The sequence below is a fragment of the Dermatophagoides farinae genome, chromosome 5 (genome assembly GCF_024713945.1).
Source record: "Dermatophagoides farinae isolate YC_2012a chromosome 5, ASM2471394v1, whole genome shotgun sequence".
Classification (NCBI taxonomy): Eukaryota; Metazoa; Arthropoda; class Arachnida; order Sarcoptiformes; family Pyroglyphidae; genus Dermatophagoides; species Dermatophagoides farinae.
In genome coordinates, this window is record NC_134681.1 from 3,216,850 (window position 1) to 3,236,476 (window position 19,627).

At 32.3% G+C, this 19,627-nt stretch overlaps 2 protein-coding genes across 2 annotated transcripts; one reads left to right on the forward strand and one right to left on the reverse strand.

Annotated features, from left to right (window-relative positions):
• The first annotated feature begins 1,658 nt into the window (after positions 1–1,658).
• LOC124495534 (uncharacterized) lies at positions 1,659–18,526 on the forward strand. The gene is made up of 6 exons (XM_047058933.2): positions 1,659–2,056; positions 4,551–4,734; positions 4,841–5,877; positions 8,152–8,445; positions 13,147–13,512; positions 13,571–18,526. The coding sequence occupies exons 1-6, from the start codon at positions 1,933–1,935 to the stop codon at positions 18,334–18,336; spliced, it is 6,771 nt and encodes a 2,256-aa protein (XP_046914889.2). The 5' UTR covers positions 1,659–1,932; the 3' UTR covers positions 18,337–18,526.
• On the reverse strand, positions 14,128–19,624 carry LOC124499463 (carbonic anhydrase). Its single transcript, XM_075731423.1, has 3 exons — positions 19,469–19,624; positions 19,292–19,393; positions 14,128–19,238 (listed from the first exon to the last, which is right to left on the reverse strand). Exons 1-3 carry the CDS (start codon positions 19,622–19,624, stop codon positions 18,552–18,554), a joined length of 945 nt encoding a protein of 314 aa, XP_075587538.1. The 3' UTR covers positions 14,128–18,551.
• Positions 19,625–19,627: the final 3 nt, after the last annotated feature.

Consider the following 19,627-nt stretch of genomic DNA (forward strand, 5'->3'; position numbering starts at 1 on the left):
CATCATCATTATTACCATCGTTTGTTGTTGTCGGTTTTCATTACATATTATTGGCTTGACTATAAGTGGACAATTGGCCATTTTTGGGATGGCCAGTTGAAATTTATTCGGTTTGATGAATGAATGAAATTCTTGTTTATATACCATATTAACACACACACAAAAAAATGAATTGCATGTTTTGCCGCTTTTTAAATTTTCTTTTGTCAGTGATTGTTGTTGGTATTCTCACGAAAAAACAACAACAAACGACAAATAAATTCTTTTTCAAAGAATAAAAAAAAATTTTTTTTCGTTTCTGTAAATTCGATAAAAAATCAATGATGGTCATTGAATGATTTTTTACTATATGGTTGATTGAGTTTTTCATTCATTCATTCATTCTTTTTCATTCAATTCGAAAAGAATCGAGGCCAACTGGAATTCTGTTTGAAATTCATCATCGTCCAATCAAAATCCCATATTTTTCTTTGTTAAAAACACATACACAGAAGGCAACTTTTTTTGGTTTTTTATTTCAAAAAAATGTTTTGCTGAACAGAAGAACCAGACTATCACAAGCAAATCAAGCAAGCTTTGAAAGCAAGTTAGCGCTTACTAAAAAGAAAGGAAGGAGGGAACTACTACAACAAGCACTAGAGCACCAAAGCACACACAATACTACTCAGCTAGCTTTTGTTCGATCATTTTCATTTCAAACATTCAGTCCATTCTATTCATCGACACATAGTTAGTCAGTCATATCATTCAGTCGATGGTTGGCAGCCATTCCATATTATCATCATAATTTGCTACCTGATTTTTTTTTTGTGTAAAAAACATCCACATTGATCTCGATTCATCAACAACATCAACATAAGGAATTTGAAAATTTTTTAAATTTTTTTTTTCTCTAAAATTCGATCATCTGGTCATTTTCAGTGCCTTTTTTTTTTGCTTCTCTATATCCTGTAATTGTTTTTTTTATTTCATCAATCAATCAATCAATAATCGCGACAACAAGTTCAAAAAATTCATTGGAAATAATTGTGATTAATTTGAATTTTTTTTTTCAATCGATAATTCCAAGTGTTTGTGGTACGGTTTGCCTGATATTTTATCAAAATCATTTTTTTTTCACCGTTATTTTGAATGATGACGACAAACATAATAATGATGATGATAATTAGTCAATCAATCAATCAAACAATAAACAACAACAGTAACGATGATAACTGAATAAAAAAATTGTCATCAAATCAATGAAACATCATTCATTCATTTAATTATTAATCATTATTTCTTCTTCGAATCAATCACGTTGGATTTCTATTTAATATTTAAATCAATAATCAATAATTATCATCGATTTATATCAAAATATTTCAACAACAAAATCATAAGAAAGAAAGAAAGAAAAAAAAACATCACTGGATTGCCACGTTCGTGAAACATGATAAAGTACAAAGAACAAGAAGCTCTGGATAAAATAAAATCATCACCATCATCATTTGAATGAAATGTGTCACCAATTTTGTTTTTTTCTTCGTTTGCATGTTATGTATGTGACATGTGTTTGAATGATGAATTTGTTGTGCTGAATATGATTATGAATTTTTTTTTACTCGATAAAAAAAAATTTTCAACTTTATTTGTGTTTTTTTGTGTGTTTGTGCATCATTCATAAAAATTTTTATTTTTATTCAAATCAATCAATCGATTGATCAATTATTACCAATTTTTTTTTTATTTTTAATCGTGTTTCGTCACTGTGTGTGTGCGTGTGTAGTATTTTTTTTTTTTTTTGAGTGAGAATTTTCGAATCGTATTATTATTTTTTCTCTCACTTTTGTTTTCTTGAATTTTTATTTACCAGGCGCGCTAAAAGCGCCATTCATCACATCAGCTGATCTCGTTTCCATTTTTTTTTCTTCTGTTTCATCAAAAAACAAAATGGCTGCCATACAACGATTCTCATTACTATTTATCAACATTTGTCTGATATTAATTGTCAATCAATCCAAATTATCATCATCATCGTCATCATTTTATCCATATTCGATCTCGAATTCTACATGTAAGTGTGTTTGTTTTGTTTTTTTTCAACTGAAATCAAAAAAAAAAAAAAAATAATAATAATCCGTTTCTATATTGAGCATCATTCATTCTTTGATTTTAATCATCATCACTTCACATACGAAATTATGAAGATCCGTTTTCTCATCATCTGAGAATCGGATATATTTGACGCGAACAATGAATTGTGTGTAGTGTAAATCCATTTTTTTATTTTGTCAAGTGTTGTTGTTAGTGTGGTGTTGGCTAAAAATTTCCGGTCATTATTCACAAGTGAATTTTGTTTTTCTTTTATTTTATTTTTCTTCTTCTTCTGATTGAGATTTCCTTTTTCGATAAAATATTTGTTTGTGGAATTTCATTCAGTCTGCTTGAATGATTTAGTTGTTTTTTTTTTGTAAAAATTCAATGTTTTTGTAGGCAAATTATCATTGTGTTTTTTTTTGCATGTTGCATAATGAGATTATGAAAATGATGACGATTCACAAGATTCATCGTTGTCCCCAGGAGGGTAAAATAATTGTTTTTGCTCTTTTGGTTCTATAATTGGTAGTTCTTGACAATCAGTCTTAGTGTCAGTGTTTGTATCACTACTACTGGACGACACTCACACGGACATTTTCTGTCATTTTAAAACCATGAAAAATTGTAAATTTTTCTCTTTTGGTTTGACAGAATTTTTGTTGCAAGTTGCAAAAATATGAATTTTCAAGTGAAAAGAAAAAAAAAAACGCGTGGCCACCACCACCACAACACAAACTCTCTCATCTCAGTACACCGATTCCAAAACAAATCAATTAACCATTATCGATATGGTAAAAATTGATTTACCACACACACACACACGAGAAATGTGAAAAAATAGTAATTATTTTCAACTCGCACTGACAGAACTTATGCACACACACACACACTACAAATTCTCATTCTCAATTTTTATCTATAGTGCACCAACAACAACAAAAAAGTTAATGAGCCAATCCTTTTCAATTTTTGGTTGTTGTTCCCTTTCTTCTTTTTTTTCGTACAAATAAAAATGTCATAATTACAATATATCTGTTTGTCTCTGTCTCATTCTATCATGCTGCGTGTGTTTGTGTGTATGTAATATTTTCATTTTCATTTTTTTGTGAAAATGAAAAAAACAGCAGCAGCAGCAGCAGATTTTCATATTCTCAGTATACGTGGATATGAATTTTTTTTAGAATTTATCCCAAGAGAATGAGTGTGAATGTGGTCACATAGTTTTCCTTTTTTTCTGATTGATGATTATTCTTTCTCCACATTGATTGACCATTAGCCCTTTTTTTCACTTGAAAAATTTGTTGATTAATTTTGAATGATTACTTGTGTTTATGTTCGTTCTGTTTACACAATCAAAAATCAACTGTGCTACTTTTGTTGTTGTTCCAAACAATAACACGCGTTATTCTCTGCCTGGGATTCCTGGTTTCGTTTGTTTGTTTTTATTTGATTTTGGTCTGACGACCTTATCCTAGTATCCTGTGTGTGTCTGTATCCTGGTGACATTTAAAAGAAAAAAAGCTTGCTGAATAATACACACACACACACACGCATGCAAACACCAGAAAAAAATGAACAGATGTTCATCTGTCTGTTCATGGGAAAACCTGGTTGCGCTAGCTCTAACCAAAAAAAGCTATATTAAAAGTCATAATTATCATCAATTGTTGTTGTTGAACCTTCTCCCGCACCAACAACAACACCACCACACCTAGACCCATACAAAAATTTTTACCTTGTTGCATGCATGCAACACATACACACACACACACATACATCCACCACCACCCCCTCCATTGCATTTGGATTTTTCTCATACATCCAATATCACAGACAGTGATTGCGGTAGTAGTGGTGGTGGTGGTAGTTGTGGAGAGATTCAGAGGGGAAAAAGTTAATACCACCACCAACAACACTGTTGCTGAATTATATCAATCACATTTAATGAATGAAATGAAATGAAATAAAAAAAAAAATTTAACCGACAAAAATCCTGTCGACGACCGTTGAAATTTCCTCATTCTTCTGTTCGTTGGATCCATTGGAAAATTTTTTCTGTTTTGTTTTGTCATTTGATTTCTGGTAGTCTGAGTTAAATTTGTTTGTCGATCGTTTTTGCATTTCCATTTCCATTTGAAATTTTTCTGTCTTGGTGATACTTATAGAATCAAAATGATTTGAATTGATGCTCGAAAACATGAATCATTTCATTGGATTTAGATTTAAATTTTTTTTATTGTTTTTATCATTCATATTTTCATTTAATAATCGAAATTGTTTTATTATCTCATCAACAAATTCTTCTTCTTCTTCTTCTACTACTTTATCAACATTGTCAAATGATTCAAATTTATTATCAACGCTCGATTATAATGTTTTGGATGATTATCATTTTGTCACTGCCACTATCATCGATGATGATGTTGATGATAATGATACAACAACATTGAATCCGTTATCAACAATATCAGTGAACGGAAACAATAATAGACATGCATCCGTGTCATCATCATATTATAATCGGAATTCATTTCAATCTGCATCATCATTATCATCAGCATCGATACCATATCGTCCGGGACGTTGTTATCTGAATAACTGTCTTAATGATGGTCAATGTATTTTGAATCCAAATACGCTGAAATCTTATTGTCGGTAAGTTTTTTTTTGCTATAAATCGATGAAACTTTTTTTTCGTAATTTTTCAAAACATTTATTTTGCTTGAAAATCAAATTTTTCATTTTTTTAAAAAAATTTTAGCTGTCAACCAAAATATGTTGGTTCAAGTTGTGAATATCAGAATCCTTGTTTTGGTATGAATCGTTGTTTCAATGGTGGAACATGTCAACCAATTATTGCAACAGATGCGCCACCATCATTCAAATGTTTGTGTCCGTTAGGTTTTTCTGCCAGTATGTGTGAAGTGGAAACACCAAATATTTGTCAACGTGAACATCCATGCCGTAATGGTGGCCGCTGTATACTACATACAGATCTGGAACATTATCAATGTAATTGTCTTTCTGGTTGGCGTGGTGAACTTTGTGAAGAACGTGATAATTGTGCATCAAGTCCATGTAAAAATGGTGCCCGTTGTTTATCACATTCAAATGGTACCGGTTTCACGTGTGAATGTTCGAATGGTTTCCGTGGTAAAACATGTTCTGAAGATATTAACGAATGTCTTGAACTTGGCGATGATTTGGCTTGTAATCAAAAAGGAACTTGCATAAATGTTCCTGGATCATATGTCTGCAATTGTGAAGCTGGTTATACTGGACAACGTTGTGAAACGGTTTATATTCCATGTAAAACGGATAATCCATGTCAAAATGGTGGTGATTGTATTGCGGATCATCTTTCGAAAACATATCATTGTAATTGTCCAGCTGGATTTACTGGACGTGATTGTGAAATAAATATCGATGATTGTGGTGGCAATCTATGCCAAAATGGTGGTACCTGTATTGATGGTATCAATACTTATACCTGTTTGTGTCCATCGAATTTTACCGGTTCATATTGTTCACAAGATGTTGATGAATGTTCGCTGCAACCACAACCATGCCAGAATAGTGCAACATGTGCTAATACGATTGGTGGATTTAATTGCATCTGTGTCAATGGTTGGACTGGACCAACTTGTGCTGAAAACATTAATGATTGTGCGAATGCACCTTGTTTTAATGGTGCTACTTGCCATGATCGTGTTGGATCATATTATTGTCAATGTCCACCTGGTAAAACGGGATTATTATGTCATCTGGATGATGCTTGTGCATCAAATCCATGTCATAGTAAGTGGTTTTTTTTTATTTTCCAATTATTTATCCGAAAACAAAACGAAATCCCAAACTAATGAATAGCCGACAACAACAACAATAATAATAACAACACTAATCAACTAAACAAAAAACCAATTCAAGCGAGAAAAAAACAATGATTATATCTGATGATTTGATTGATTGGTCAAAATCGATTAAGCTAAATCGTTAATTAGGCTTTTTTCCTTGCTGATTATTACTATGTTGGCTCCCACAACAACAAAAAAAAATATATTCCTAATAGCAAAAATGAAATCAAAATAATTATTTTGTGAAGAAACCAATCAATGTTGTTCACATAATCATCACACACACACACACTCAAACAAAGGGAGACAAATCAATCGATCGATCAAAATTAACCGTCTTTTAAATATGTACATAATAATATAGTTTAGATATATAAATTATTCAATCGCCAAAAAACAATCGATAATCGATTGTAATTTTTTTTCTCGTCAAAACATAGGTGCATGTCATCATTACAATAGAGTTTAGCGTGGCTTGGTATATTTGTAACGCCTTTTTTTTGCCATTTATGTTCGTGTGGTTGTGACAATTTTTTTTTCATTTTTTGTTGTCAATTCAATCTATATAAAATGTTTATGATGCACAAGCACAAACAAAAACGCTTACTTGATAAGAGCATCATCAACATTTTTTTTTCTTATGAAGCTTAACCGAGAAAAAATACAACTACAACAACAAAGAAAAACGACATCATCATCATCTTTATATATGTGATTCTCACGAATCTTAAGTTTCGATGTATGAACAAGAATGACAACAACAACAGAAGAAGAAGAAAAAGAAAAATTTTTAAATTTACGAATCATTTTTTTTAGAGAATTTAAAGTTGAAAAAAAACACAAATCTTTTTCGTTTGGGTATTCACACAGAAAAAAAACTTGAAAATCAACTTGAAAATTTTTTTAATCATTTTTTTTCTTGTTTTTCATATGGATTCTTGAATTCAGTTGGTGCTAATAATAATCACAGATTATTTTCAGTGGTTTTTTTTCTAGTGTATAGAATAGAAATAGAAAAATGAAATAAAAATTGAAACTTGAACATTTGTTCATAACCTCAATATTTGTAATTTGATCATTGTCATCGCCATTGATTTTTTTTTTTTTTTTTGGTAGCCAGAAGCTAGAATTTTTTTTTTCTTTTTTCGCAGATTTATCAGAATCAAAATCAAATTGAAAAATGAGAGAGAGACAGACAGAAAAAACAAAACGAAACAAAACCTATTTTTAGGTTTTCAAAAAAAAAATCAACAATTTCCGATACTCAATAGCAACAACAACAACAACAACAAAAAAACGGTACGCGATTGAGGTTTTTTTTTGTCTCCATCATCATCATTTATCATTTACCGGGTGATTGTTTTGTGTGTGTGTGTGGGAAAACACATACTCTGATGATGAACAGATGTGTGTGTATGTGTGGTGAATGAAATGAATATTTTTATTATTTGTCATTCGTTTGATCGCTGTTTGTCTCTATCGGGAATTCATTCACCCGTACAAACAAACAAACAAACACAGTAGAAACCCAAATATATGTATTTTTTTTCGTTTCTCGGTCAATGATACCCGATTCTTTTTATTTCTCAGTATAAATCTAATATAAAACATAAATGTAGCTCATTTCTTCTCTCTCTCTCTCTCTTTGGTCTCTATTTTAAGGATGTTTTGTTGTTGATGAGGATTAAATATTCATTATAACAATTTGTTTTGGGGCCAATTGATTGTGTGTGTGTGTCTGTGCTATTTTTTTTTTTTTTTTTTTTTTTTTGTTACAAATTTCATTTTTCTATTCTATTGTTCGTTCATAATCAAGTGGGTCTCTCTCTCTTTCCATTTTTTTCAAGGTGCACACAAAACACTTGACTTTAACACCCTATAGAGGCCTATTTTTGGAATTTATCACAGCGATTCAATAAACTTGGGTTATTAATTACATTTTATTATTGCTGTTTTAGTTGCACAGATGTGTGTGTGAGTGAGTGAGTGTTTGTAGGGTACACCACTTGGGTATTTTATGATTATTGATCAAAAAAAAAAAAAAATCTAATTAGCTCAATTTCATTCACACAGAAAGAGAATTTGATTTGTTTGTTCTGTTGGTTATTGTGTTGTATTATGCTATTTATGGGGATTCTATTCAGTGATTTTATTCCATTTTTTTTATTGATTAATATTTTACATTCACTTTTTTTCCCATCATCATCAACCTAAACAGCTGGCGCAATTTGTGATACAAGTCCAGTGGATGGTACCTATGTTTGTAGCTGTCCGGCCGGTTATAAGGGAACTGATTGTATGCAAGATATTGATGAATGTCATGATAGTGGTTCACCTTGTGAACATGGCGGTACTTGTGTCAATACACCTGGATCATATCGTTGTGATTGTGCCATTGGTTTTGCTGGTGCCCGATGTGAAGTTAATATTAATGAATGTGATTCAAATCCATGCCAAAATGAAGGCACTTGTCTTGACGAACGTGGATCATATCGTTGTGTCTGCATGCCTGGTAAGTGTTTCGACTTTTTTTTTATCCTGTTCTAATCAATATTCAAATGGCAAGAAAGATATCGAAATGAAACAAGAAAAAATGACAAATTTTGAAAATCAACTGAATATTTTTTTTTCTCATATGAAAATCATCATCATCATCATCATAATTGGATATCTGATATCGAATTAGCCATGATGATTAATTGATTTGTTTATGTGTGTGTGTGTATGTGTGGACAGATCAATTTTTTGGATTCAGACAATCTTTGAATCTTGAGCGGAAAAAAATTTGCCATTTTTTTCTTTTCATTTCGTTTCTTTATTTTACATTCCATTTCGTTTCTTTTTTTTACAAACCTTTGACCTTTTTTCTTTTTCAATCATCAACAATTTCAATCATTTGCCATATGGTATATTAAGTTTTTTTTTCTCCACACCAATTCTTCACCGTGATGATGATGGTGATGGTGGTGGTAGTGGTCACCCTTGGCCTTTTTTCTGTCCGATGATGGTTTGGAGTGTATTTTGTTATTTTTTTATAATAATAATTGCTAATGATGATTCTTCACAACCATCATAAATAAATGAATGAATGAAATGAAATGATGGAATTTCTCTTTCAGCCATTTAGCTAGCTGGCGAGAAAAAAAAATCACCATATCAATATATGATGATTATTGGGCTGGTTTTTTTCTGATCATCATCATCATCATCATCATCGTAAAATAGCCACACGGTGTGTGTGTTTGTGTGAGTGAATGAAAGAAACCGGAGCAATAATAATAATAGATAGATATATGGATGGATAATGTGGCTAGTCGAACAACAACCGACCAACAACCTACCCATCAATTTTGAAATTTCTTTTCTTCTCATGTGTATGTCGTGCACGAAAGATTTCGATTTGAATTGAATTGAAAGAAAAAATTTTTTTTTTTTTTTTTAAATTGGAAAATACTTTTACTTGTTGTTCATCAGTGAATGCTGCTGTATGTATGTGATATGATAATGATCGCGGTCATTGAGAAAGTTTATGTTCGTGTGTGTGTGTGTGATACGAGTTAGAGAGAGAGAAAAAAAGGTCACAAGAACCTCTGACCCAGCAGCAGTAGCAAAAGAAAATTTTTTTTTTGTATTTTCTTTCGTTTCTTTAAGTTGTTTTTTAGTTGTTATTCACGTAGCACGAAAAAAAAAACCAAATTAGACATCTGGTCCACATTGTTGGGTTGTTGGCTTGTCGTTTTGGTGTGTCAAGATATTTGACCTTGTGTTTTTTTTCGTTTTGCTTTTTCCATACACATGCACACACACAATAACAACGTGCATACATACATTTGATCTAGATTTATTTCTCGTCGTTTCTCTCTTTCTCTCTCTCTCTCTCTTTCCTGTGTTGTATGCACGTTGGTTTGTTTCTGGATCTTGATAAACCGTTTTTTCAGTTGGATAGGTCGATCGAGTTTTTGATCACACACACACACACACAATGACAATAGTGACACATTCCAGAAGATTTTTTATGATCTCTCGGGTCTTTTTTTCATTCTTTTTTTCCGTTTTGTTTGACGAAAAAAAAAACGTTTGGTACCCACCAACCAACAACAAAAACCTGACGTGAGAATCAAAGACATTGGCCTAGTTTGTTGTTGTTGTTGTTGTTGTATTTTTCTGAATACATACCATTCAGATTATGATGACAATGACATTTTTTTTTTTTTTTTTTGGTTTCCGATTTTTACTGGTGATTGGTCCCAGTAATGATGATGATGAACTATGAAAACAAGTGGTGGAAAAAAATACATGTCTGACTAGCTTAAAATGACCATTATAGACAATATGAAAAAAAAATTTACAATTTTAAATTGATCAACAAATAATGAGAGTGAAAATGAAATTTCAATCATTTCAAAATTATTTTCTTAAATTTTTTTATGAATAATCAAACTCAAAAAAACAGCATGAAATCACCGAATAAATTTTTTTTTTTTTTTTTGATGCGGTTCATGGCCACTCACACATATATACAGCCTCTTGAAAAATGAACCATAACCAGTTCTTATAAAACATGAGGATGTTGTTGTTGTTGAATAATTCTTAACTTCAGTGTAAATGTCAATATTTCTATCCATCCACATTAAAGGTGGGAAAAGACAAAGTTGATGGCAATCAGATTCTGCATATATGCAGATTTTATAAATGAAATTGACCTAAGCCACACACACACACACACACACAAACAAAAAGAAATGGTTTTTCTTTCACCTTTATCAATCGTCATTTTTTTCTGTGTGTGTGTGTTTCTTTGCTCTTTCTTACCTAGGATGACGATGAGGTTGATGTTTGTTTGTTTGTTTGTTTAACCACCATCATCATCATCATCATAAGCTCCTTGAACTTTTAGGCATTTATTTCATCTTCGTTTTTTTTTCTCTGGATGTAAAAACTTGATTTTCTATGTGTGGCTACAGAAAGCAACCACATTCTACGAATTGATTCGTAGAATAATTTGTGTTTGTATTCAGGTGGTGGTTGTGGTTGCGATGTGTACATGTGCATGTGTATTTTGTTTGCTGTGTTTTCACCAAATAAAAAAAAAAAAAAATTTGCCAAAAAAATTTTTTTCTTTACTGAAACAAAAAAAAATTTGCTGCTTAACAAATTGAACTTTGTTGTTTTCGGCAAAATGAACATATATCTCCATATCATCAATCGATTATAATGACGATGATGATTTAAAATTTGAACTTTGAGCCAGAGAAAACCACAATTAATCCTAGAATTTTTTTTTTCATTTTCATTTTTCCACTCACTATTTAGCATTTGATCTTTGATCTTCTTTTGAATATAAACCACAACAAATCAAACAAAAAACAAAACAAAACAAAGCCTTTTTTATAATAGTCATAACAAAATTATTCCAAATCAGAATCAAAACAAAATAACAAAAACAAACCAGAAAACAAGATGAAAAAAAACGGTCAAATCAATCCAGACCATTGACCTGATAATGATGATGATAATGTCTTTTATTTTATTTCTCATTATCCAAATCAAATCAAAATAGAAATTAATTCATCCTTTCGATGAACGCGATTATCGATAAAACATTTATTCATTCATTCAATAATGATCAACAACAATTGGTTCGTTGGCCATCAATGATGATTGTATGTTGATGATCGTTGTTGGTTGGTTAGCCTGTCTTTCTAATAAATTTTCATTCAAATTTTTGATTATTGTCGCCAATTATTGTTGTTGTTGTTGTTGCATCGATTATGACAAATGACAACAACAACAACGATGATGATGATGAAAAAAAGTCTTGATCGATGTATGTATGTGTGTAAAGTGTATTTGGAGATCGTGGGAAAGACGACAATCATCAGAAGAAAAAAAACACAGTGTGTGTGTGTGTGTGTGTTTGTGTGTTTGCAGTATTCATTTATTCATTCACATTTGTCCGTTTTAAGTATTTTTTTTCCTCTTTGTATGTGTCACCATAGAACATACATGTTTGTGTGTGTCTAATAATAATGATGATGATGATGACGATGATTATCATCATTCGGGGTCATATATATATATTTTATATAGAGCTACAAATATTTATTTAAGGAAAAAAAAAAGAAAAAAAAGAAAATCTGAACTAAACACTGATTAACATGACTTGACTGATGAATTCAACGATGATGATGATTCATCCTAATGAACCTAATAAATATCGAGTGATTGAATTTGTTGATCAAAATGACTTTTTTTTTCATTCATAAATTTCAAATTTCCGGATTTGTTTAATGATTAACGGATGATGATTTCATCAAAATATTTGTGTGTGTGTGTGTGGTGTAATTCAATACTTTCGTATTTATTTATTTTTTTTTTTTGCGTGATGATTTCATAATATTTATTCGTCGTCTTCGATGATATTTAGATAAATAAACGGATTTATATTATTGTCAATCTATCATTTTCAATTGATAAATCTAATAACCACTATGTATGTGTGTGTGTGTTGTCGTTGAATCATCATCATCATTGCAATTTTTTTCCCATAACCTAAATGGCGCCAAATATACAAAAAAAAATCATTTCATTCAATTGAAATCTTTGGATTGACACTGGCCAGTTTATTTATATTAGGTTTTTGTGATCCGTTTTTTTTTTTTTTTTTGGTTTTGGTTTTGTTCTGTTTATTTATCTATTTATACTATCTATTTGTATTGAATCGGTTTGATTCCCACGATTTATAATTTTTTTATTTTTTTTATTTTTCATTTTTGCATTACACAAACATATTTATTTCTCGCAATCAATCAAAATTTGATTCATCATCATCATCATCATTATTCAGGCTATTCGTTGTAATTTGTTGTTGATGATGACAAACGATATCATACAAACAGACCAAAATAAAACTTTTGAATAAATGACACTAGTGTCATCTATTGGGCATTGTCTATCATCAACTGTTTTTGTTGTTGTTGATTTACCGAAATTGAAATTTTAGAAATCGGATAATCATCATCATGCTGTGATTGTGTGAGAATGGTAAATATTTGTTCAAAAAAAAAAAATTGACAATAATCAAAATGATGATGATACCCAGTTGATGATGTTTACACTTATGTTTGTGAGAAATTTTTTTTTTTTTTTTCATTTCATGTTTATGATGGTTTTTTTTTGTCTTCTTGTTTTCTTCCTTTTCACATACACACAGGCTACACCGGTATACATTGTGAATCAAATATTAATGAATGTCAATCAGATCCATGTCAGAATAAAGCCGTATGTACCGATCTAATCAATGGCTATCGTTGTCTTTGTTTCGATGGTTTTGATGGTGTAAATTGTGAAAAAATCAATGGTCAATGTACGAAAAATCCATGCCGTAATAATGGTACATGTCATAATGAAATACAGATACCGAATCGTCAGGAAACATCTGTGTGTACTTGTTTGGATGGTTTCAGTGGCCGTTATTGTGAATATAATATCAATGATTGTGAATCCAATCCATGTTTCCATGGTAAATGTATCGATATGATTAATTCGTTTAAATGTATCTGTAATCCTGGTTATACTGGTATGTTTTTCTTTGAAATTTTTTTTCTGGTGATTTGATTTCATTTTTTCTTCGTTAGGAATGTTGTGTCAAACACAAATCAATGAATGTTTATCAAATCCATGTTCAAATGGCGGAACGTGTGTAGATGAAATATCCAATTATCGTTGTGAATGTCCAAATGGTACATATGGTTTCAATTGTCAATTTCAAGAAAACGAATGCTGGTCTAATCCTTGTATGCATGGTGGTACATGTCATGATATGATGGGAAAATATCGTTGTCAATGTGCGGCTGGTTTTCGTGGTGAACAATGTGAAATTGTTATTGATCAATGTCAATCAAATCCATGTGCCAATGGCGGTACATGTTATACAACAGATTTGGCAATCACTGGTTCGCCATATAAATGCCGATGCCCAAAAGGATTCTATGGTCCACGTTGTTTATCCGATTTGGATGAATGTGATCCAAATCCATGTCTAAATGGTGGCATATGTAAAGATGATGTTAATAAATTTCATTGTCATTGCATGCCCGGCTATACTGGTTATCGTTGTGAAACATCATTGAATCCATGTTCACAAATTTATTGTCAAAATGGTGGTACCTGTATTAATCATCAATCACCATTTGGACAATATTCATGGACATCACCATTCCATTGTCAATGTCGTCAACAATATTCGGGCATCTATTGTGAAATTGATAATAGTAAAAATTCATTAATGGATCAAAAACGTCGTCAAGCATGGCAAAGATGTCCAAAAGCTGATTTTTGTTATGAACATTTCTCCGATAATATCTGTAATGAAGATTGTAATAATCGGGATTGTTTATTTGATGGTTTTGATTGTCGATCAGCCATAACGGATCAATCAGATCAATCATCTTCACCGGGTAATGGCCATAATCATCATCCTCATAATCATCAACAACAAAACAATAATCCACAAATGGTTAATAATCATTCAACATTTCATTTTGATCTTTGTAATCGTGATTATAATCCATATTGTGAAGACAATTATGCAAATGGACATTGTGATCATGGTTGTGACATTGCAGAATGTGCATGGGATGGTCTGGATTGTGAAACCGATCCATCATCCACTGATTATCTTCGCGGTGAATTGATTATCGATATTAATTTTCCATATAGCCAAATGAATGGCACGAATGTTGCACAGATTCCATTACCAGTAAAACGTATGATAAGAATGGTATCAATACTGATTGGTTCAGTGTTACGAATACGTGATATACGGGAAAACAATCCACATGGTACAACTAAATTAATAATGGGTATTGATAATCGAAAATGTCGTCAAACTGGACAATGTTTCGAGAATAGTCAAGATGTTGCATCATTTTTATCCGTTTCACAGAATAGACAAGCATCACCAGTGAAACAATTTCTACGGAAATCTGGTATCCAGATGCATTTCGATGCCAATGATGATGTTCGTGATCGTTCACCAATGGATAATGCTAAAGATGCACAGAATCTAACATTCATCGTCATATCATTGTTATTATTGCTTTGTATCGGAATATTACTTGGTGCATTAGTATCGAACAATCGAAAGAAAGTTGCTCGTGGTATTACCTGGTTTCCAGAAGGATTTTTCACAAATCAAATGCCCATCTCACGTAGTGCACGTCATCATTCAAATACAAATTCAACGGCTGCTGCTGCTTGTGGTGATTTCAGCAGATCACGTGGCCGTCGTGAATCAAATCTTCTTTCACATTCAAATTCAATTCGATCCGGTTGTCCGGATGGACAAGAAATGCGTCAATTTAAATCACCACGTGATGATTTGATGGTGGATGAGAAAAGTCAATGTGCGGCTGTCATCTATGAAGAACCATCGGAATGTCGTTCATGGTCCTCGGCACATTATGAGGCATTTCAACCACATGATTCCATGACACCACCATTACCAACACCATCGATTGATTCAATTGGTCCGAATGGAATGACACCATTAATGGTTGCATCAGCATTTCCAATGAACCTGATGAATGTTGATAATCCCGATATATTATGCGATAGTAATAATGCCGTACATGATCTACTGATGAATGGAGCCAATGTATCATTGACATGTGAAAAAACACATGAAACATGTTTACATCTAGCTGCACGTTATGCACGTGCTGATGCTGCTAAACGTCTAATTGAAGCTGGTGCCGATTGTAATGCACAAGATGCAACGGGACGTACACCATTACATTCTGCCATTGCTGCTGATGCACGTGGTGTTTTCGAGATTCTTTTACGTAATCGAACTGTTGATCTGAATGCCAGAACTAGTGACGGAACAACACCATTGATACTGGCTGCACGTATGGCAAATGAAGGAATGTTGGAACAATTAGTATTACATAATTGTGAATTAAATATTGCTGATGATTCTGGGAAAACTGCATTACATTGGGCATCATCAGTTAACAATGTGGAAGCTGTACGTGTTTTACTTCAACATGGTGCTGATCGTGATGCTCGAAATATACGTGAAGAAACACCATTATTTCTTGCAGCACGTGAAGGTGCATATCAATGTGCGAAATTATTGCTTGATTATCATGCTAATCGTGATATAACCGATAATATGGATCAATTACCAAGAGACGTGGCATTAGCACGAATGCATACAGATATCGTAGAATTATTAGATAAACATGAACCATCAACATTACCGCCACCAATTCAAGCTATTAATAATAACAATAATTCCGGTAATAGTAGCAACAATGGTAGTGGAGGTGGTGGTGGTGGTGGTGGTATAACATCACCAAATCCAAATCGTATGATGATGGTTACATCACCAATTCCGGTACAACAATGGGGTACATTGGGTAGAAATACGGCACCCAGACGTAATAAACAACAACAACAACAACAACACAATCATCATATGGCAAGTGGTCAACATCAACATCAATCGAATCTTAATCTTGCCACTAGTATTGGCAACAAAAACAACAACAATAGCAATGCATCATCATCGATATTAAGTCCAACTGGTACATTGAAAGGAACCAAATCATCATCATTTTCATCAAAAAATGATTCATCATCATCGACAACAAAGAATGGAAATCAATCAAATGTGCCACCGCCACCACCACCACCAAGAAATTGTGTTGCACTTTATAATGGATTACATCATTCATCGAATCCATTGCAGCAACCAATTTTATTGTTAGGCTCTGGTGCACCATCAACAACAACATCGGCAACATCGACAACATCACCAACGACACCACCATCAACCACAACAACAATGGGTACTAATTATGAAATTCTAACATCATCATCTACAGCTGCAAATGACAATTATTCACAACATCATCAACAACAGCAAACATATTCAAGCTCAATAAATTCTTCTTCTCATCAACATCAGGCATCATTTTCATTAAATGGATCTCAACAACAACCTCAAACCTCAACAAATCATCATGATGATGATTCAATAATGACCAACACTGGTTTTATTGGTCATCATCATCAACATCAAATAAGTAATATGAGTACAGCAACAGCAATGACAAATTTAACATCACCCACATCCACTGCATCATCATCATATTATGGTCATCATCATAATCATCAAACATCACAAATATCAAATCATCATCAAGATTATAATAGTATACAACAGCAGCAGCAACAACAACAACAACAACAATTGATGGCTATACAATCATCAGCAATGATATCACCACCATTAATGATAAATGGTCAAACAACAACAACAATAAATAATGGATCAAGACCACCACCAGCATATAATGAATGTTTTCATTTGAAACAATTATCAACAGCATCGTCAATGTCTAATCATCATCATAATCAATATAATCAACAACAGCAGCAGAATATTCACCATAATCATCATTTACAACCAATAGCTGTTGCACCACGACAACAATTATTACAGCAACAATTACAACAACAATGTGGTATTGTAAATGGTGGTTGTCAACAACAGCAGCCACCAACACCAACAGCAACAATAGCACCGGCATCATTATTATCATCACCAACATCATCGAATACCACAATGATGGCATATCATCATCAAAATAATAATCAGACTATATCAAGAATACAACAACAACAGCCATCTAATAATCAACAGGTAAACTCGACAACAACAACAACAACAACTTTAATCCAGAATCAACAACAATCTCAACAACCACGGCCATTAGATTCATATCCAACACCATCACCAGATTCATGGGCATCATTATCAACATCATCACCATTATCGGTAATGAATGATTGGACATCAGCATCAAGTGGTGGTGGTACAACGACAACATCAACTGCAGCATCATCTGTATCTTCTTCATCATTATCTGGATCATCAGTGACAACTGTTATAAATGGAACGGAACAACCACCACCAAATAGTAGTAGTAATCTATTATTATTAAATACAAATGGACCACAACCAGGACAGACAGCATTATCAGCTGTTACCGGCAATGGTAATATTGGACAAATGTTATCAATGGGTATGATTATGTTATCACCGACGAATGCAACATCATATCAATCAGCAATGAATATTCCAAATAATAATCAATCATCTACAGCAACAGCAACAACAACAACAACTGGCCGTCAACAACAACAACAGCAGCCACAACAATCACAAACCGGTGCAAATATTTTGGCCACTACTGCTGCTGCCACCACCACCACCACCATGACTGCCACCGATAATTCATCAAATAATAACTCATCATCCATTTATCATCATCATACACATCATCAGCCAAGATTTCAACCATCATCAACACAGCAAGCTGTTTTTATCTGATATTTTCAAACAAACTAATTTCTAATCAATCAATATTTGCTCATTAGATTTTCATTTTTTTTTTTCAAATCACTCACTTTTATCCACATTTCTTTCTCCACTACAATAACTCTTTGTATACATTTTATTTTTTTTTATATATATAAATGAATGTCTCATTTTTTTGAAATAAAATTTTTTAAATTTTAAATTTCACATTGAAATTGTGTTGCAAATTAAATTATCAATGTGACCACCATCATCATCATCGTCAAAATGAGCATTAGTGATGGAAAAATTTCATTTCCATTCGATTGCATTGGTGCATAGATTTTTCTTGAACCCAATTCCTGTATGTGACGATAATAACCAAAAGTTTCATCATTATCCTCATCATCAGAATTTTCATCGTCCGAATCGTCGTCATCATTTTCATTTTCATTTTCATTTTCATTTTCATTTTCATTTTCATGTTCATGTTCATGTTCATTTTTCTTATTGTGAATTTTTTTTCGTATTTTTTTCAAACGATGTTGACGATGATGTAAATGATGGTTTAAATGATTTTGATCTTGTGAATTTGAATCTTCTGATTCATGATGATTATGATGATGGTGGTGGTGATGATTATGATGATGATTGTGATGATGATTATGTGTGGAATTGAATAATAATTCACGAAATTTATTCATCTGTTCCGATGTAATATCTAATGGTTTTGGATAAATGATCCATGTAACAATCTCTTGACAATCCGGTGTTGTGTATGAACCATAATAACGAAGAAAATCCGTTTGTTTATCATCCGGTAATAGATCACTTAATCGCAGCGGCTGTTCCAATGGATATTCACTGTCAACATTGATAATTTTATCCAAATGATGAATTATTGGATCCAAATATTTATTATGACGATCAGTTTCCTATTATACATGCATGTATTTCTATTTCAAAATCAAATTCCATTGATATTTACATTGAAAAATACAGCTATCACGGTAAATAAATCGCCAGCCAGAATACGATTCAAAATTGCTTCATTTTCATCATAACGAACATTTTGATGAACGATATGCATCTATTTTTGATTGATAAACATGAATTTGTTTTGAATTTGGAAAAAAATTGGAACGAACAAACAAAACAGACAAACCTCCATTGTAAATTTATTGCCATTGATTGCATGTTCTGAACCACTTGAATGTGAATTACGCCAATGAAAATGAAATTGTACAAAACGATAAATGTCATTATTCAATGCCGTACCGGTAACAAAACAGCCAAGTCTATCATCATGATCATCATTCATATC

Coding starts and splice junctions, on each gene's coding strand:
- LOC124499463 (XM_075731423.1), bottom strand. CDS start 19,624: ATGAATGATGATCATGATGATAGACTTGGCTGTTTTGTTACCGGTACG. Junction 19,394..19,468: donor GCAATAAATTTACAATGGAG/GTTTGTCTGTTT, acceptor AATCAAAAATAG/ATGCATATCGTTCATCAAAA. Junction 19,239..19,291: donor TGATAGCTGTATTTTTCAAT/GTAAATATCAAT, acceptor CATGTATAATAG/GAAACTGATCGTCATAATAA.
- LOC124495534 (XM_047058933.2), top strand. CDS start 1,933: ATGGCTGCCATACAACGATTCTCATTACTATTTATCAACATTTGTCTG. Junction 2,057..4,550: donor TTCGATCTCGAATTCTACAT/GTAAGTGTGTTT, acceptor CAACAATATCAG/TGAACGGAAACAATAATAGA. Junction 5,878..8,151: donor TGCATCAAATCCATGTCATA/GTAAGTGGTTTT, acceptor CAACCTAAACAG/CTGGCGCAATTTGTGATACA.